The following is a 21,333-nucleotide window of genomic DNA, read 5'->3' on the forward strand; positions in this document are numbered from 1 at the left end:
CACGCACAGGCTGTCACTGCCCTACCCTGGGAGAATAATAGAGGCACGGCAGTGATGTGAATCTACATTACCTCAGTCACTAACCCTGTGTGTGTGTGTGTGTGTGTGTTTGTGTGTTAAGGGGTGGGGTTGAAAGGACGCAGAACAAGAAGATGCATACAAAATTGCCTCAGATTGTCGACTTGACGATCGAGTAAAAACAGCAGACACACACATATATTAGGAATCACACAATACTAATTTATTTATTCACAATCATTCAGCGTCTATGTAACTTCTGTAGACAGTTATTTACAGAGAAGCCAGAAGGCATTTGTCCCCTTCTGACAAACTCAGCAATAGTCTTCTACAATACATAATCACACTCCAAAACTGGTATAAAGTTTAAAATAGCCCTTGAAAAGTGCATCGTTCACATTGGAGATGTTGATATGCTTTGAAATGTAATTTCCCATTGTGTACAGACAGTAAAATAGACATTTATTTTTTGGCAATACAATATTCAGAAAAATATTTCACCCATTTGGATACTGTAAAAATGCCTCTAGTTATAATTTCATAATTTCTCTATTTTTTATTATTTCATAATTTGTATCAAATAAATAGGAATCCAGATAAATATTAATGCAAACGTCAGTTACAAACTGTTTGACAAACCCTGGAAGACATTGTTTCCTTGTGCAGTGCAGTGGGCCTGTGTCAGCCAGGGGAGGGTGCTGGAGGTAGAGTAGGGGCTCATTGTAACGCATGGAAGCCCCTAGGGGTGAAGAAGGTAGAAACAAGCACGTTTGATACCATTCCTTATTCCATTCCCTGCATTACAATGAACCCCATCCTCTAATGTCTACCTCCGGTCAGCCATATTGTCAGTAAGGCCATGAAACCTCATAACCAGTGCTAACACAGAGAGGCCACCATAGTAACATATTAAAAATCATCTTCTAAATTCTGCGGAGGCCACCATTCAAAACCCGCAGTTAACTTTTACCACAGGATCAAGTTACAAGACCTGAGGCAAGTTGAAGGCCAATTTCCGTGTTAGCATTAGCTTTGGATATGTGAAACATATGGATGAACCGCCCTAATCCATATGCTATTACATCAGTGTTCACTTACAATGGGCTCACGGTTGTAGCTAGCTAGTCTGAGCACTGCAGACATGTGAAAACTAACATTATCCTATTTTTCTTTTGAAAAACGAAAGGAGGAGTGACAGTCATAAGCGTCTCGCTCGTGCACAGTAGAAACACAATCACTCAAGTGAGGCAAGTCCTCGATTGCAATATCTTTTGACACCATGCATAGTCAGAATATTAAAGCCCTTATAGTAACCTAACAATATAGGCTCGTCACAAACCCGTATTGATAAAGCATCTAACAGAAATCTGTATTAGCCAATGCGATGGTTATACTCACATTCTCTATGCATAGGTACAGTACATATAAAGTGTGTACAGTCAATCCTTTACAGTAGGTAGTGCATGCTTTCGTTGAATGAACGTGTACCAGTGTTTTGACTTCACACGTAGGCCTTCGCTACCAAAGTACTACCAAACTCAAAGACAGTTCTCCCTTGATCAGGATTCACGCGTAAGTGGACAAACACCTCATGAAGGAGCAGCTAAGGGAGATGTTTCCAAAAATGTCAAGGCCTTGTATTAAGTCGTCTCAGACCGTGCCCGTTGAATCACGGCCAGAGTTCCCCCTTGACATTAGGGCTGTACTCTATTAATGAACAATGAGTACCGTGAATAAACAGTAGGGACTGGCCTCTAAGTCTAACACACCACACGTTTCACACAGCTAGGGGACACCGGGGGGGGGGGGGGGGGGGGGGAGTGGACTGGAGGCAGCAGAGTGAAGACCTGGAACGAGTCCACCCCAGTTTTTTTTTTTATAGTCAGTCGCTCCCGTCGTAGATGACAGGCTTCTTGACGCTCAGGCGATAGAGCACTTTCTTGGAGATGAACCTGGTTAGACACAGACGCAGGGTGGACAGAATGAGAGTGAAACATGGAAGAAGAAGTGTGGACATACTCAGAGGAGGAGGGAATCATTGTACCACTCCTCATTCCGTTCCATACATTATAATGAGCCCTTCCTCTGATTTCTACCTCCACCAGCCTCCCCTTATTGAGGTAGATATGGAGTAGGCTGTTAATCAGTACAAGATTAAATATTTGTATTTGTATTGTACTGTATTGTTAGTTCATATTGTTCATATCTGTTTGTATTGTATTTATTGTTTGTAACGATCTTGTTATAACACACTTTGAGACTTCTGTCTATGTGAAAATACGCAAATACATTTGATTGATGGGATTGTTTGGACATAAGGGAGTCAGACCTGGAAAAGGAGTTGTCGAAGACGAGTGTGTATTCTCCAGCGTTCCGCACCTTCAGCTCCCCCTGGATGGTCTCCTTGTGAGAGTTACAGCGTGTCAGGGGAATGAGAACCTGAGGACATACAGCACAGAGACACGTACGTTAAGAAGGGAACAGCAGGGGCGCTTAGGTGGCGTAGCGGGTTAAGCGTCGACCATGTAACCGCAGGGTCCCCGGTTCGATTCCGGCCGGGGACATATCCTGCATGTCATCCCTCCTCTCTCTCTCTCACCCATCCTTCCTGTCTAATTCTCCACTGTATCTATCAATAAAATGAAAAAATATGAGTGGGACTGCCCCACTCAGAAAAAATAACTTAAAAAAAAAAAAAGAAGGGAACAGCAAAGTACCACCTGACAGTAAGTGTGTGTGTGTGTGTTGGGAAGGGGAGCGTTCTGTATGTGTGTGTGTGTGTGTGTATGTTTGTATGCCTGTGTGTGTGTGTCTCTCTCTCTCACCTTGGCCTGCTCCAGAGGGGTCTCTGTGTTTTCCCTGTACAGCACGCTGAAGGAGATGCTCTTGGGCTCCGAGGTAAACACCCAGCTGATGGTGGGGCCGGGGTAACCCACGGCGATGGGGATGGTGCTGTAACAGCTGGACTTGACGAAGAGCTCGCTGGCGGTGTCGTCGCAAAACTCCGTGATGTCGTCCACAGTGAACGGGACGGACAGCCTATGGGAGAGCACAAAGGACAGGAGCCCCGTCACAACCCCCAGGCGTATCTAGCTGTAGATGTTCTGACCGTTTCATATCGCCCCCCCCCCCCCGTTTGATCCCTGACGTCGATGACTTGTGATGAGTATTTGTTATGTTTTTACGATTCTGTCATTCATTGTTTATTTTTTTACAATGTGGATGTTATTCTCGGACAGTGACGGTCAAACTCACGTGAGCTCTCCAGACTTGAGGAGGCAGATCTCTGCGTCCTGAACCGAGGGGCTGACGTCATCGGCGTCCTCAGACGTGGTGTCTCCTGCGCTGGTGCTGTTGTTCCTGTGGAGAGCGTGCGGCGTCAACAACAGTCGTATTAGGGGCTCTGTGAGGCAGAGTATCTGTGGGTCGTGCTTAGGGAGCTGTCTTAGCTTTGTTCCCGGGTTTTTCTGGGAGATCCAGGAAAACATTCTGGGAAAAATATCTGTTTTTTACATTAAACACAGATTGTGTGAAAATGTACCACTACTTGTGTGTGTCAGAGTTTGTCTCTGTGTCCTATTTGCATGATCTTGATATTGTTGTGTACGAGTCTGTGGCTTCTTTATCCCCCTGAGTGTACGGTTTTGTCTGTCGGTCTGGTTTCTGCTCTCTGTTTGGAGCTACTCACAGCTCTGGTGCCCCCTGCTGGCTCCTGGTGGGAGTGTAGGCGGTGGTGTAGGACAGTGAGTCACTGTCATAGACGCCGTTCACCTCCTCTTCTGTGATGATGTCAAACACCCCGTCGTCGAGCTTTGGACTCCGATCTGCTCCGGGGTAAGCGGGTAAACACACAGAAAGCCTATCAGGAAGCGTTCGTCACCTTTTCCCCATTGATAATATCGACACGGTCAATATCGGCTTGCGATAAGACGGGGACATTGTATATAAACGCACGGGTGTGTGAAAGTGGAAGCTTTATCGGTGTGTGTGTTCCCACACATAGGTACGCATAAACAGAAATGTGTGGACGGACGATACGATGTGTGTAATGGATGGAATGGAATGAGGAACGGTACTAAACACCTGTTTGATACCACTCCTCTTTCCATTCCGTGCAATTACGATGAGCCCATCCTCCGATTTCTACCTCCGCCAGCCTCCCCTGGTGTGTATGTTAAGCCACACCACTACTAGTGTGCCCTTGGGTAAGGCACTTAGCCCTCAGTTACTCCAGGGGGAATGTCCCTGTAATTCGTAATTGTAAGTCGCTTTGGATAAAAGCGTCTGCTAAATGGCAAAATTATAAATTATTAAATATATGATATACCTGTATCCCTCCTCACCTGAGATACTGGGCATAGCCCTGGAAGGCTGGGGCAGCGGGCTGAAGGGCGTGTCCGGAGCGTTGGCCAGCTCCTCCTGCGGGTGGCGCTCTACCACGGCGCTGTGCTGGGTGTAGCAGTCCGTGCAGCAGCGCTCTCTGCTGCCGCCCTGCTGGGTGCTCACGGTGTTGCTACAACAGTAGTAGCAGAGGGGACGCCCACACAGCCTAGAGAATGACAGGGGTTATAGTTCATCATCACCGATGCTAGTAGGAGTTATAGCTGTGTCAATAGAGGGGGTGGTAAAAGTAGTGGTAAATGGAAATAGTAGTAGTAGTAGTAACGTATTATACTTTATGGTAGATTGTATTGCTCAATTTGTCTCTTGTCCTATTTTTCTCTTACAACTATTGTCACTTGTCTTATTTGTCCCACTTGTCTCTTATTATAAGTATTGCCACTCTATTTATTTTTTGCCTTATTTGTTTATTTTTTTTATTACTACTGCCACTTTATTTCTCTTGTTGCGGCAATGTCGAGGAACTGAAGCCTAAGAATCTGACTCTCTTATACTGACCTGCAGTTATGCTTGCGGAGCCACCAGCTGAACTGGCTGTGACAGCCCAGACAGTGGTTGACCTCCTTCTCCGTCAGCTCCTCCTGCCGCAGCTTCTGCTCAAACTCCAGAGCATCAGACTTCTGCCACAGAGCGTCCTTCTCCCTGCAGGGGGCGCCACAAGACAAATGTCAGGCTCCGAACGTGTTGAGAAGCCAAAACCAAACAGAAACACAGCTCTCGGTTCATTTATTTTCTGAACAAACTGATCCAAGGACTGGTTTGGTTATTTTGGTCATGGTGAAGCCATGGAGAGAGCTGGTCCTAGATCAGTTTACAAGGGCTGCAGTAGAGTACAGTAAAGTACAGTACAGTAGAGTACAGTAGAGTGCAATATAGTACAGTAGAGTACAGTAGAGTTAGAGTACAGTAGAGTACAGTAGAGTTAGAGTGCAGTAGAGTACAGTAGAGTACAGTAGAGTTAGAGTGCAGTAGAGTGCAGTAGAGTACAGTAGAGTTAGAGTACAGTAGAGTAGAGTACAGTAGAGTACAGTAGAGTTAGAGTACAGTAGAGTACAGTAGAGTACAGTAGAGTTAGAGTGCAGTAGAGTACAGTAGAGTACAGTAGAGTAGAGTACAGTAGAGTGCAGTAGAGTACAGTAGAGTTAGAGTGCAGTAGAGTGCAGTAGAGTACAGTAGAGTTAGAGTACAGTAGAGTAGAGTACAGTAGAGTACAGTAGAGTTAGAGTACAGTAGAGTGCAGTAGAGTACAGTAGAGTACAGTAGAGTACAGCAGAGTGCAGCAGAGTGCAGCAGAGTGCAGTAGAGTACAGTAGAGTACAGTAGAGTGCTGTACCTGATGAGTTCTATGAGCCTCTCCTCCAGGTTGATCTTGGTGCGGTAGAGGTCGTCCAGCTCCGCAGACGTCCTCATGTGGACGCTCTGCTTCTCCATGTTGGCTTTCCTCAGACTGTCGTTCAGCTCCTGACCCGCCCTCTGAGCCACCGCCAGGCCCTCCTCTGACCTGACAGGGTCAGTTAACCAATCGGAAATTAGACGCATACAAATCACCGTCTCTAAAGCAACAAGACTTGATCTGAACTCGTGTAACTGAATATTTACAAGGAACTACAGTTCATGTACAGTTTAATCTGTGTGTGTACGGTGAAGCTTTCCAAATGTCACACAACTAAAGGTATGATTTCTGCAGATAATATCTATTCCTTTTGGATAATATCTTTCCCAGACTGGATTGGACAGTTTGATGCAGAGTAGAAGACTGACCTAGTTAAGCCGCCTCTCAGATGTCTCACTTCCTCGTCACGCTGGTGAATCACACTCTCCGACGTGGCTATCTGGGCGTCTTTATCCTCCACCGTCTGGGAGTAGCCCCTTTTTTCAGCCTGCAATGGAAACAGAAAAAGTATACGAATCGTACCGCTGGTCAGTCTGGTGCAACTACTACTACTACCACTACTGTATCTCTGTGTTTGAATGGAACGACGTTGGAAGGAAAACCAGAGTAGATGCGTTTACAGGCAATGTGAGCCGATGCTAGCACCGTCCCAGACAACACAATAACACACTCTCTCTCTCTCTCTCTCTCTCTCACCTCCAGCTGTTTGAGGGTGCTCTCCAGGAGGGACACCTTTTCCAGCTCCCGTCCCAGCTGTGATCTCACACACTGCAGCTCCTCGTTCACACCCTGGGTGCAGATGCAACAACACCACTTCATCACACAGTTTATCCACTTAAACGGTGTGACATACTAGAGGGGGAGTCAACGATTGACTTCGGGGCCAAGACTGTTAATGACTTTCAGTGTTTCATGGTCACAAAAAGGATCTCAAGGCTGATGTGAATGTAATGCACTAGTCCGAACTGGAACACCGTGTTATTCCCGTACATTAGGTGGCGCTCTACGCCACCTGTTAAGTGTAATTGGTAACAAGGTTTTGGTGCTAATAAAGCAGAGTTAAAATGGATACCAACGCCTCAACCTATGTGTGTGTGTGTTGCTCTGTTAGAAAGTGGATCACTATATTACCATGCAAACATCATATAAATTAGCGACGATGGTATTGTTTATAAAATGACATTCAAACTCAAACTTTTTTATAAACAGAACCAGGAAGAAGGAAGGGGAGACTGTTGCACAGTATGTAGCAGTTTTGAAGAGACTCTCGGAATATTGTGATTTTGATCTGGAAGACGCATTTCGGGACAGATTTGTTAGTGGATTAAAGAGTGAAGCTACCCAGAAACGGCTATTGACGGAGGACACCTTCTCACCTTCCACAAAGTAGTGGAAATCGCTGTGTCTGTGGAGACAGTCGCAAGAGAAGCTTGGGCTCCATCAAGGTAAACAAAGTGACCCTGTCCTCTCCCAAAACAAGACATAAATGTAAGAGATGTGGGAAAGGAAATCATGCCTGCTGGTACAAAGACCAAGATTGCCATGACTGTGGGAAGCGTGTTCATAGAGCGAATGTGTAAAGTAAAAAAAAAAAAAAAACATGAAAGAGTAGGAAAAAACTAGATTAAAGGAAGAACGTTCAAGCAGCATGATAAAGAAAAAGAGAGCGCATCGCTTGGAGGCGCATGACGTACGGAGTGATGAAACGAACGCGGATAATGAACTGCCATTGCATATGATCACTCAAAGAGAAGAATTAACACACATCTGTGTTACACCAGAGATTGAAGGTAGAACGATGGAAACGATGGACTAGAGCTCTGCTGGTGCTGTGTCTTTGATTTCAAAGGAAAAAGAGGAAGATGCTTTGAGACACATTCCATTCCAGCCGTCAGACATTATACTGAAAACATACAGGTTTACCAGAAGGAGTAATTCATGTGAATTAAAACTGAACAATCAGCTGTCAGCTGAATTACCATTGTTCGTGGTGAGAGGTAGCCTAATGCACCACCACTTTTTTGGAAGAGAATGGTTCAGGTCAAAGTTGAACTGGCAGGAAATAAAGACTGTACAAAAGGTACGTGTTGAGAACACAAAGTTGCCTTCAAATAGTTCTTTGGGTTTAAAGATCAAACAAGTTTAAATGCATAGAAATGCTGCGCATTTCAGTTCTAAAGGTATTGCTGAAGAGACCGTAGTGATGTTAACAACCTTATTATGTTGGGAGAAAATGTTGCAATTGATATTGTCATTATAATCCCATGCATTGTGGGTCCGCTCTATGCCACCTGTTAAGTGTAATCGGTAACAATGTTCTGATGCTAATGAAGCAGAGTTGGACACCAACACCTCGACCTGCGTTCGTGTGTCGCTCTCATGTTAGAAAGTGTATCACTATATTATCATGCAAAGTTGCAAACATAATAGTATTCATGGCCAGAAATGAAGTGCTGGTATTGAATAGTCAAGAGCTGATTATGGTGGGGAGCAGACGGGCAGACTGAATCAGAGAGAAAGATATAGGATCTATGTGTCTACATCTATGTTATCTATTATATGTAGCCTACTCTCTAGATATTCTATTTCTATGTGTTAGCCTCTGACTGACCTGGAGCTGGTTCTGGTTGTTCATGGCCTGGCTGCTGAGCTGGAACCGGACAGCCTGGATCTCTTCCTGGCTGGCCTCCACCAGTCCCTTAGCCTCCTCCTGGGCCTTGGCCAGCCTCCCCCTCTGGTCCAGCATGGCCAGCGTGGGCAGGCCCTCTCCCTGGTGGAGCTGCTCCAGGAGGCTGTGGTTCTCCTGGCGCAGCGCCGTGATGCTGACGTTCAGCCTGTCCGCCTCCTGCGCCGCCTCCTCCTCCAGCTCCAGCAGCCTGGTGGACAGGCCCTCCCAGCGCATGCGCGCCTCCTCGTTCTCCGCCGTCAGCTGGCACACGTGCACTCCCAGCTCCGCCGTCTCCGTGTTGGCCCGGTGGAGGGCCTCCCGGGAGTCCCCGTTCTCCATGGCCGTGGCCTCGTAGCGTTTCTTCAGGGTGTGAAGCTCCTCCCTGGCCGCCGTCAACTCCGCGGCCAGGCCCGCCCGGGCGTGGGCCTCGCCGTTGCGCTCGTGGCCCAGGGCCTCCTCCCTCTCCCTGCAGTGCAGCAGCTCCCCCACGTGGCGTCGGTTCATCTCTTCCACCTGGGCCTTCAGCTGCTCCGACAGGGTGCGGAGGTCTTCTCGCGAGGCCTCGGTCACCTCCTGCACGGCCTGGGTCTTCATGCTCTCCTCCGCCCCCACCAGAAGCTGGGCCCTCAGCTCCACCACCTCTGTCTGGAGCCTGAGCACCTCCCTGTGGTTCAGGTCCCGCTGGGCCTCGGCCAGCACCAGCCGGCAGGCTGCTTGCTGGGCCTCGGACGAGGAGGAGGAGGAGTGGTGCTGGATCCGAATCTTCTCCATCGACAGCTTCTCCGTGTCGGCGCTCTCTGTGGATCCCTTCTCCTTATCCAGCTCCCCAGTCCTGCCCTTTAGCCCGTCCGCCCTGGCCTGTAGAGCCTCACACCTCTTGGCCTTGTCCTGGAGATGAGCTTCTGTTCCCCTTAGCCGGGCCTGGAGCTCAGCCTGGCCCCTCTGGGCGGCCGCAAGGTTCTTCTCCAGCTCAGAAGCCCTGCTTGTGACTGAACCCAGCTCTTCCAGCGCTGACGCTAGCTGCTTCCTCACAGCTGCCTGTACTTCCATCATCTCCCTGTTCCGCCGCTCCAGCCCCTGCACCGCACCCTCTGAAGCCTCTCTCTCAATCAGAGCCTTCTGAACCATGTCCTCCAGACGCTGGTTGTCCTCCAGAAGCATTCTCTCCCTCTCCTCCACACCCAGCTTGGCGGCCTCCACCCTACCTTTCAAATGCTTCTCTGAGGCCCTCAGGGCAGTGAGCTGCTCCTCCGCGGCTGCCCTGCTCTCGGCCATCTCCCTGGTGCTCTCCTCGCTCCTCTTCACGGTCTGGAGCAGCTTGCCATTGAGTTCCATCAGGCTTCCGCACTGGGCTCTATACTCCTCTATCCTCCTGACCTGGTCATGGGCCATACCTTCTACTCCCGCCACCTCGCTGCCCAGACCCTGCCGCTCCTCCAGCTGCTTGACTCTGTCTGAGCTCACTGCCAGCTCTTTGCCCCTGGCCCCGAGCTGCTCTCGAAGATCTCGGAGCTGGCTCTCCAGCGCCTCCCTCTGGTCGCCGCTCCTCCGCTGCACCTCCTCCCTCTCCTCCTGAAGCCTCCACTTCAGCTCCTCCGTCTGCCTCTCCCGTGCCTCCGTGGAACTCTGCAGGTCTCGAAGCTGGGCCCTGAGGTTCCCCGACTCCTTCTCCTTCAGGGAAAGCGCTCCCTGGAGTCTGCTGAAGGAGGCCTGGAGCTCCTGCGTCTGCATCAGCGCTGTATCACGCTCCTCCTGGCCCGAGGCCTTTAATTGGGCCAGCTTCTCCCGGCTCTCCCTGACCGCGTCCTCCTGGAGCTTCAGTTCCTTAGCCAGCCGCTCGGCCTGCCGGGCCCGGTCCTCGCTCTCCCGCCGGGCCTCCAGCCTCTCCCCCTCTGCGGCCTTCAGCTTGTCCAGCAGCTCCTGGATCTTCCAGGCAGAGTCGCAGTAACTGGCCGTCTGCTGGCCCTTCTCACTCAGAGCCCCGTCCAGCTTGGAGAGCAGCTCCATGTTCTTGTTCTCTGCGATGTTCAGTCTGGCCTGCAGGTGGCTCTCTGACGCCTCTCTGCTTGCTTGCAGGTGCTCCACCCAATCCTGCTTGGCTTTTTCAGGTTCCTGCTTCCTCTGTGATGTTGAGGGTTGGGCTGTGCTCAACTCCTCCTGCCCCTGGGGGGCGCTCTGGGCAGCGAGCAGCTTTCCCTGAAGGTCCTTCACCACACACCTTAGTTCCGCCGCCTCGTTGCCCAGCTCCCGCACACGCACCAACAGCTCCTGTTGTCTCAACTCGGATTGGTCAAGCTCGATGCGGAGGTCATCTGCAATGCTGCAAGGGGACGGCTCCCCGAGCTCTCCCAGGTCACCCAGGAGACTGTGGCCAAAGTCTGGGATGGGGAGGAACTCTGGTGCCTGCTAACAAAATGGAGAAACATACACATATCAGAGGCAGTAAGTTCATGTAGTTTCGAATAGCTTCACAGAATATACAGAATACGCACACAAATCTGTGAGCTATGGTATAAAGAGACTGTGAGAATGTGTAAAGTAAAGTCAATACACCTGTGTGTGTGTGTGTGTGTGTGTGTGTGAGTGTGTGTGTGTGTGTGTGTGTGTGTGTGTGTGTGTGTGTGTGTGTGTGTGTGTGTGTGTGTGTGTGTGTGTGTGTGTACCTGTGAGTAGCTGCTGACCAGGCTGTTGATGCTCGAGCAGCGGCTGGGGGGGTTCCACAGGTGGGAGAGAGAGTTAGCTCCCAAGGTCCTCCTACCCACAGAATGAACACACAATATGTTACGTACAGAAATAACTCTACTGTACACCATGTTCTCACCATGTTCTCACCATGTTCTCACCATGTTCTCACCATGTTCTCAGAAACAACACAACTTCAACCTCAACATCAAGTTAAGGCAAGTCATTTTTTTCCCGCCATAGTCGTCAACAAACAAACAACGTCAGTCACAACCTTGTGGTTCTGAAGAAGCAGCCATTTACCACATTGTGAGCAGGAAGTGAACGGTTTGGAAATAATTAACACGTAATTTACGCACAAAATAACACGTAATGTTCACACAACATCCGTCAACCTCCGTGAATCGCAGGCTTTTCAGATCGTTAACGCAAGTTTCACCTCTGGTTGTGAAAACACCAACACTGTGAGATGAACTTTGCACAGTGCTCACTCTGGCCTTACACAAGCCAATGCAGTATAATTGGAGTTTAGAAAGCATTTTCAGTTTCCCAATGAGTGTGCCGTTATCTAATTTTAGCATGATATAAATCCTAACAAATGTATATTCTTCATACATTCTACATACTTCTCCTAATCTATTACATTAGGGAACCCTTACAAAACAGTAGGCCTCAGACTCTCACAACAGAATGATCCAACAGAGGCGTACAACTGTCAGGTGATTGGTGTTGGGAGGTGATTGGTTACCTGGCAAAGGAAGGCCAGTCTGCATCTAGGTCGTGACCTCTTGCAGCCACATCAAATTGGATCTCGTTGAGCTCATACAGGTGGTTGATGATGTCAGAGGTCAGGTGTGACTTGACGAAGGGACTGCGAGCGTAGTACCAGTCACTGCAGAGAGAGCGGAGAGCAACACACACACACACACACACACACACACACACACACACGCACGCACGCACGCACGCACGCACGCATGCACCCGCACCCGCACACACACACACACACACACACACACACACACACACTTTTAAAATAAAGACAGACCACTGAGAAACTGGGAAAGGAAGTGACAGAGGCTCCACGGTACTAACATTAAAGAAGTAAAACTAAATTAGGGAACAGAAATCAGGATATGGGGACACAGTTGTCTCAGTTGAGTTAAATAGAACTGTATATGAAACAGCTGTAGGGTGTTTTTTCCCAGTTGGTTAAAAGAACCAGACTGCAACTCATGTTATGCCATGGCAAATAGACACTATTACTATTACTGCACTTCAGATTGTGCTCATTCTGACATGTGTGATATTGACATTGTGCTCATTCTGACCTGTGTGTGTGTGTGTGTGTGTGTGTGTGTGTGTTTACCTGGTGACCTTCTTGTTGATAAAACACTGCTGCAGAGTGTCAGCCAGGCGCTGGTGAACCAGGGAGTAGCGGATGAAGGCCCTGCCTTTCCCCAGCGACGTTTTCAGCTGGAACACACAGAGTCACACAGAGTCATGATGCCACACCAAACCAGTTTGTGACCCGCAGTCACTGAGAAATGCTGAACACTAGTCATAGCTCTCATACTGGCAAAATAGGCAAATGTTATTTCAATCTGCCCGAGGATGACAACGGTGTAACAGTACAGTAACATGAAGTAATAATAGTAATACATTGTTACAGTAATACATAACAATACCTGTATTTGTCAGATGATCAAAATACTGAAAGTAACCACGTCCAAAAAATCACATCAAACTGATGGGTGAAAGCTGTATAGATAATAATAATAATAATAATAATAATAATAATAATAATAATAATAATATATGTGGAGGATCACAGTGACCAACATACTGTATGTTGAATACAGTCTCTCACAGTTCAAAGGTCATCATCTAACAGTTGCCAAACCCCCCAGAACAGTGTACCCCTGCTCTGTAAAGAGAGACCCTTCCTCAGGTTAAGAGCCCCAATGGCAGCTGGGAAGGATTACTCCAATGTGGCCAACATCAAAGACGGGAAAGCACACCAGACAGGAGAATACCTCACTAACCTGTTCATAATGTAGAACACCTGTTTAGACTAATATTATACACCATACGTAAAATGACACTAAACAGTGCATATACAAAGGCAATGTTTATAGCTACTAGCTAGAAGAACATAGCACCGTAGCACTATTGACTATTTATATACAGGGACCTCTATCTTCAGTTAGCTATAACTGGGTATTCCTCTCTGAACAAATTGAAACTTCAAGAAACCACCTGATTGGATAAACCAAGTAGAAACCATCTAGGAGCCTTCAGACATGTCCTCTTAGAATCTATCCCAGGTCTCAACACTCAACACAGACATAAGTCATTTGTTGGACAGTAGACAACATAAATAAACCTTTATACTGAATCACAGTAAAAAACTCAGTTACAAGTCCTTACAGAAGAAGAGAACATTCAATTCATGTCGATGATTCAGAGAGCAGCCCAGAATGCGCCCTAGATCGTACAGTAGCCTTTGTTGTCCTCTGTTACTGTACTCACCACTTCAAAGTCCCACGAGAGGAGGCAGAGACACAAGGGAGCAGGGACATGAGCAAAACAACAAGCCAACGTTAGCACGACTGACGCCCCGGAATCCTACCTGGCCTACATGTGCATAATGCTCGATTACGCAGACACACAGTGTGACTCTGCATTATGTGAGTGGGTGAGTAAGTGGGTGGGTGTGTGTGGGTGTGGGTGTGTGTGTGTGTGTGTGTGTGTGTGTGTGTGTGTGTGTGTGTGTGTGTGTGTGTGTGTGTGTTCCCATAAGCTCAGGATTACCTTACCTCAGGGATGGACTTAACAAAGCGGATGCCGTCATTAGCTCCTTTGATTTTGGCCAGGCAGTCACAGAAATAATCCCAATAGTCCTTCCTGTTGCCCAGAAAGGTTGTCTTCTCCTTCTGGTCAAACTGGTAGAAACACACACAAACGGCCAAACTACTGTTGAAGAACTTACGTTCGCAAAGTCAACAATGGTTTGCGGTAATCACCATTCTACACATATGCAGGTGTGTGTATAACAGTAGCATACCTGTAGTAGGTACTCTATTTTGTACGATAGCTTGTGCAGGTTGGAGCTGTCATCTGTCATGGGTTCCCCCAACTCTCTGTGTTCCTTACTCAGCTCAGCCACGGCATCTAAACAAGAGAAGGACCATCAGCTCAGACATACAGAAGATAGATTACAAATAAAGAATACACACATGTATCAACATCAGCCACAGATATTCTCTCTTCATTACCTAACTTCGATGGAGAAAATTTGCTATAGTTGTAGTTACTATAGTTGTGTGCCCTTAACATAGGCTACTAATATTGCAGTAATACAACAACCGTTGTACTGTATTAAACACATACAGATACTAGACGTAGAACTATACTGTACTAGAGATATGACGTTGATGTGTTTACCACGCAGATCTCTGATGATCCTCTGGAGTTGATTCTCCCCAACGGATGCAGAGGCCATGGTGGGGTGGGGTGGGGTGGGGTGGGGTGGGTGGGGGGGGGGAGTGGGGTCAGGGGTCCCAGAGACTCTCTGTGGAGGCAAAACATTATACACAAATATTTACATGTTAAAAACAGCATCCTATGATAAAGTTAAAATAAGGAACATTGCCAGCAACATTTCAATCCCAGGGTAGTTACTGAGAGTGAAGTGTGACTGAGTGGCAGTTTAGTCCCAGACAGATAGAAAGCCTAGGCCTAGAAAGGACATGAAAGGATACTATATGTACGCCTGTTTGTGGCTACACTAGGACACAGTAGCCCTGTCCTTAATTGCCCCATTAAACCAGATAACTTATCTCCAGAGCTACATACACAACTAGGGTTGACACACACACAAACTCAGCATGGATCGTGTTCCACTATTTTGTTGTCACTATATTGACTATTTCATCTAATGATCTAATTCAAGCCTGAGTAACTGTCTTTCCTCATCTAAATTAGCTAGGAATGAAGATTCACATAATATGGTACAATATTAATATAGATACAGATACAAATACAATATACAATACAGATCAATATGACTGGTTGAAATGCGTGAGTCTCACGGTGATTGCGTGAGACTTGGCAGCCCTGCTAAGTATTACTAGGATTTTATTTTTTAAATATCGTGGATGACACATTATTCCTTTACCTTCCTATTGCTTCAGCTATCTAAAGTGTATTGTACTTTAATGGCCTACCATAAGCATGTATGCAGCATGCCTGATCTATCCACATCACCTAATCTATCACCGTATCCAGTAGTGGGACTCGTCGATTGCCCAATATCACTGGCATGGGATTTCCCCACTGACGTAATAACTTGTTGACGCATAGCACCTTGTTTTTCGGTCAAGTATCGGTCAATCATTTCAACTTCTAAACTCTAATATTAGTGTCAATACAGCATTTCAGTCATGATCGTACATTATTTTAAGCGAATAAGCGATGGCAACATGCACCTGCTCCTCCGAGCAGATTACAAGCAATCGAGAAACAATTAATACTAATTGGCCTATCGGTCATTCAAAACCAACCGGTTGTAATTAACGACTACCCAGTGTCTATTTAATAACGGAAATAGATATAAACGTACGTGTAAGCTACAGAATACTCCAAAACAGTCCAGTTAGTTAACAGACACAGACAAACTTGTTACCAAGGAAGGCGGGGATTATTAATGATTGACACCTCAATGGGTAAATAGCCACGTGCTGCAACTGCAAAATCACCATAGTTTGGTTGCAGAGTATTAAGAAGGTAGGGGCATTTCTGGTGGGGGGCCATTGAAATCATATGACATGTCAGCTGTTATTGCAGGCTACTTATCAGCCGCGGTTATTACAATACCATAAGCACATCTTTATTGTGCATACGAGTCGAATGTATTGTTTATCTCCTATATTAAAAATATGGTAAAAAATATGGTTTTTATGGTATAAATATGGTAAAAATATGGTAAAAATTGATATTTTGTATTTTGAATTTTGTAACTGTTTTTAAATTTGTTGTTGTACGGCGACCTTGAGTGCCATGAAAGGCGCCTTATAAAATAAATGTATTATTATTATTATTATTATTATTATTATTATTATTATTATTATTATTATTATATTGTTTCATCAAGAGCTACAGGTGCAAGTGCATTTCCATGAATGGCTTAATAGTTAAACTAGTTAAACTATTAACTTTATCATTCTTTTAGACTCCCAAAATAAGGGTCCAAAAACTAGCCACTGTCACTGATTTTGAAAACAATTTTGGGATGGCTGTGGCTCAGGAGGTAGAGCTGGCGTCTAATGATTGCAAGGTCGGCGGTTTGGCGGTTGGATCCCTGGCTGTCAGTGTGTCGTGGTGTCCTTGGGCAAGACACTGAACCCCAAATTGCTCCCAATGTGCAAGCCGGCGCCTGACATGGTAGCTTGCCATCATTGATGTGAGAATGTGTGTGTGAATGGGTGAATGAGAGGCCATTGTAAAGCTCTTTGGAATAAGGCGCTATATAAGTGCAGTCCATTTACCATTTACCAATGCAAAAAAAAAAAAACAGAGAGGAACAAAGATGAAAGGTAGTGTATATCTTGACTAAAACCTTATTCCTGTTTCCTGTTACCTGTTACCTGTTACCCGCGCTTGTGTTTGGGGAAAAGAAAATGTAAGCATGCGGAACTGATACTGGCATGCTGTACTGTACATTATCAGGTTTTAGGTCAACACAGGTTCCATTCTTTGGATATACTGTCACAGGACAGGGACACTCTGTTACTCAACTACTCAAATGAATGTCTGTTGGGTGGATTCTTGGTAAACAGGGTCACCTTGCAGGTATAGGAATGATCTATGACATGCAGGTAGGAATGATTAAATCACTTTTCACTTCATCTTGACCACCTGGACAAAATATATATTTGAATGTTTGAAAAGTATATGAAAGGTGTGTTTGATTTCCTCAGTGGATGCACTGGAATAGTCTCAGGAATGAAACCATCTAAGTGCAAGGAAAGCTACATCAAGCACACCTCAAATAAATGATTACAATAATATATATGTTACCCAGTGTTGGTATCTTAAGTTAAAGTTATTTGACCTATTCTTCAATCTCGAATCTCACTAACTGTATATATTTTCAGTTCTCAACGGACATGTCTACAGGTGGAAAAGAAGGGCTCATGACGACCACAATGGTCTATGACTACGACGAAGATTATGTGGATGAAGGCTGTGACAAGACAGCTGTGATCGGGTTTGGAGCGAAGTCAACACCAGTGTTGTTCTCACTGATAACGGTGCTCAGCTTGTTTGGCAACATACTGGTCCTGGTCATTCTGGCCAAGTATGAAAATCTCAAATCTCTCACCAACACTTTCATCATGAACCTGGCTGTGTCTGATCTGATCTTCACTGTGGGGTTACCCTTCTGGGCCTATTACCACCACCTTAACAGCTGGACTTTAGGGGCGACCACCTGCAAAGCAGTCAGCTTTGTATTCTATACTGGTTATTACAGCAGTGGGATCTTCCTGATAATGATGACGATTCATCGCTACCTGGCCGTGATGCATCCATTGTCCGACATTGTCTCCGCCAAGGGCCGCCATGGTATCTTAATGTCAGTGGTCGTCTGGACTGTGAGTATCTTAGCAGCAACCCCAGCTCTCATCTTTAGCAACGTCCTGTCTGACCCCGACTATAACCCCGAACAGGAATATTGTATAGAGTATAGTGATGCCGATGTCAAGTGGCAATTGTGGGGGATTTATCAGCAAAACATCCTCTTTGTAGTCACATTTTTGGTGTTTGGTTTTTGTTATGTTCAGATAATAGTGAGGCTATTGCGACCCACAGCTCGCAGACGGCAAAGGACAGTGAAACTGATCTGTAGTCTTGTGGTTGTTTTCTTCGTGGGATGGGCGCCGTACAACGTGGTCATATTTGTGAAGTCTCATTTCAAGCCAAATGTTACTGACTCACGCACACCTTCTGAATTATGTGAAGCCAGCAATAACTTGGACTTGGCCTTTTATGTCTGCCGCTTTGTTGCCTTCTCGCACTGCTGCCTTAATCCTGTCTTCTATGTCTTTGTCGGGGTTAAATTCAAGAACCACCTGAAGAAAATGTTACACAGTTTGTTTCAACATGGCAATAATCTCCATTATAGGAGTAGTAGGATGTCTCAGTCTAGTTGTGAGGAATCATTGTACTAGACATATTTAGAGGGTCAAAATGTTCTATGAGGCACACATAATGCAGTATCCCTTATTAAAGGCATGTATGATGCCTTATAATGTCTTCATAAGGGGGGCGCTTAGGTGGCGTAGCGGGTTAAGCGCTGACCATATAACCGCAGGGTCCCGGTTCGATTCCGGCCGGAGACATATCCTGCATGTCATCCCTCCTCTCTCTCTCACCCATCCTTCCTGTCTAAATCTTCACTGAAACTGTCATTAAAAATATATATATGAGTGGGACTGCCCCAATCAGAAAAAAATACTTATAATGTCTTCATAATGTATCATATGTTTGTCTGTGTACAATCTGTTTTTTTAAACTGATCTTAGGATCATTATGAGATGATATTCTATAATGCAATCATACATGATTATTACAAGTTTTATAATGCATTTATAACTGCATGCACTAAGTTAAAGTGTTACAGACTATCTCAAGCTACTGGCATACCAAGTGGAATTTTTGTGGAAAATGCATTTGAAAGATGTCAGGTTCTGCTTGAAAGTGTTTTCTAACTGAAAACGAGGCACTGCTTCTGCTTCTGCTCTGCCACCACCACCATGGCAACCATTGTATACAAACCTGGTGTAAGGGTCCACTCATTGTAAACCTACCCAATGTTCATTTTTTCATGTTTTTAATTTGATTCTATTCTGCCGAATTATTGAACACTGATCCCAGCTACTCTCCACTGATCGGTGAAATTGTTGATCGTTGCATTTTACAAATGAAAGTAATACCGTAATCATGTTTTTTTTCGTAAAATGATCAGAGTTGTTTGAGTTATATTGTTCCAATGTCTGATGCTTTTAAACAATGTCCCTGTACTAATACAAACAAATAAAAACAAATCCTCCAAAATGTATTTTGTATTACTGTACATTTCAAATACTGAATGAAGTACACATATCCCTCTCTGTCTCATGGCCAGGTTGAGGTAACAATGAAAGCTGTCTAAGCTTCCTAAAAATCAAGGATTCATTAAAGGCCATGCTTGATAAAGGCAGAGCTCGACTTAACCCTTTTGACTAAATGTGAAGGAAAATTAGGAAGAACCTAAGATTATTTTGCCACCACTCCACCCCAAACAACTCTGTCAAGTTAGTATCTGTTCACTATAATCACCACAATAGCATCTCAAGTCACTTTGAGACAGTACACATGGAAGGTTGCTGTTTTAATCAAATGTGTATGATATTTAGTAAGAAACTGTAGTTAAATATATGTTTTGAAATGACAAATGACACTAATGACACAAATGACAGTCCTATGGTGATCAGCACCACATCAGTGCATGCTAGACATGCTTTCTCCTCATCTTCTTTGTGAGTGTAACTGACAACGGCCTGCTCCTGGTCATTCTCATCTTCTACGAGGACCTAGGCCTCCATGGGTAGTGGTGGCCTAGTAGTGGATAGTGAGGTCGACTGGTGATCAGAAGGTCATGAGTACAATGATTTAATCCCACCTGGGAACACCACCATTAAGTGTTCAAGGGACTGGCATACTGTGACCTGCATTTAAGTGTGCATATAAGTATGAAGTATATTTACTGCTGAAATATATTTTGTCCATAAGAGCAACTATGCACTGCTCCTGTTTCTGCTCTACTGCCACCTATGCCAATCAGGGGCCTCATTTATAGAAAGTACTCAGATCAAATGTTGATCTTACCTGTGTTGTACGTAGAAAACCAAGTCAACGTAGTGATTTATACAATTTCAACGTGAGTCAATTTGACCGTGGAAACGATTGTAGCTCTACGTTGAGTATTGACTTTACGTACGCACATTACCTACTGGTTATGCGGAGTTATTACAGGCATGTGAGCCGCACTGCCTAGTGTAATTCATGCAAGTGGCTCGTAATAAAATTAACTATGTTGTTATCAGCCGAGAAAATTAGTTTAATTCAAGATTTAAAAGGAACTGATGTTTATGATTGTATTTCAGTCTTCCTTTATATCCCTCCGGAGCTGACTATCTCCCCTTCAATTATACTGGATTTTCTCCGGTGTCTGGGAGTGAGCAGCCATATAAGAATAAGACCACCTGATAAGAATAAGACCATTATATTATTACAGTATAAGCAGCACTCGAGTTGAGGGGGGATGGCATCCCCCCAGAAATAAAAACAGTCAAAATCGTCCCCCTCTTTCGTCCCCCTCTTTCCATACGTTATGTCATTTTATCAATGAACGTGGTATTACTGCTATTTCAAGGTGCGAGGGGGCACGCACACATGCAATGACATTTTTACCAAGTTACTGACACTGAAGTCACTGATGCTGAGGGGATGCTAAAATTGTCCTCATATGATAAAATCCACCACCCCCCCTGATTTTCTTTTACAACTTGAGTACTGAGTATAAGCATGTGCCTGGTTAGTTGTCATGATCAAACGTTACAAATGCAACTTACCGGGAAGCCACCCTTCTCTGCCCTCTCCCGCTTCCAGACGAACGCCTACCCTATATTATAGCACTTGGCTTAATTCAGCCGCTATAATTGAGCCGCTATCACAGGGCGTTAATACAAACCTCATTCACCTGCGTTCATTTTACCTGCGTTGGTATTTATAGAAGGAAGCACGTACGCAACTTTAAACCATCGCAGCCCGTTTTATAAATAATGCTTACGTCCGTTTAGAAAAATGTGCTTACGTGAAAGTCAAAGATGACGTTCAAGTACTTTTTTATGAATGAGGCCCCTGGTGTCAGGGGCCACTCTACAAATCTATCTTAGAGTGTTTTCATTCTAACATTAGCTTCAAGTAATGAGTAAAGTAACAAGTAATGTTTTCATTTCTCTAGTGAAACTGTTATGGTATGAATATAAGGAAGATGTTTTTCTCCCCACTTCATTATAAATGGCTGGTTAGTAACAACTCAAGTATCATTTTCACTTGTATCCAT

General features: G+C 45.4%; 2 protein-coding genes across 2 annotated transcripts; one reads left to right on the forward strand and one right to left on the reverse strand.

Moving 5' to 3' along the window:
* Positions 1-269: 269 nt before the first annotated feature.
* Positions 270-14,667, reverse strand: fyco1b (FYVE and coiled-coil domain autophagy adaptor 1b; the record flags this gene model as incomplete). Its single annotated transcript, XM_080546959.1, has 17 exons — positions 270-1,970; positions 2,348-2,457; positions 2,844-3,057; positions 3,274-3,378; positions 3,707-3,842; positions 4,362-4,567; positions 4,918-5,061; positions 5,753-5,920; positions 6,181-6,299; positions 6,509-6,601; positions 8,424-10,886; positions 11,144-11,234; positions 11,911-12,054; positions 12,532-12,638; positions 13,982-14,107; positions 14,230-14,336; positions 14,610-14,667. 17 exons carry the CDS (start codon positions 14,665-14,667, stop codon positions 1,901-1,903), a joined length of 4,461 nt encoding a protein of 1,486 aa, XP_080403085.1. The 3' UTR covers positions 270-1,900.
* A 2,704-nt stretch (positions 14,668-17,371) lies between these two features.
* xcr1b.1 (chemokine (C motif) receptor 1b, duplicate 1) lies at positions 17,372-18,759 on the forward strand (the record flags this gene model as incomplete). Its single annotated transcript, XM_080546960.1, has 2 exons — positions 17,372-18,314; positions 18,749-18,759. The coding sequence occupies 2 exons, from the start codon at positions 17,372-17,374 to the stop codon at positions 18,757-18,759; spliced, it is 954 nt and encodes a 317-aa protein (XP_080403086.1).
* Between the last annotated feature and the right edge of the window lie 2,574 nt (positions 18,760-21,333).

Source organism: Nansenia antarctica (assembly GCF_963989245.1).
Source record: "Nansenia antarctica genome assembly, chromosome: 16".
NCBI classification, from domain to species: Eukaryota; Metazoa; Chordata; class Actinopteri; order Argentiniformes; family Microstomatidae; genus Nansenia; species Nansenia antarctica.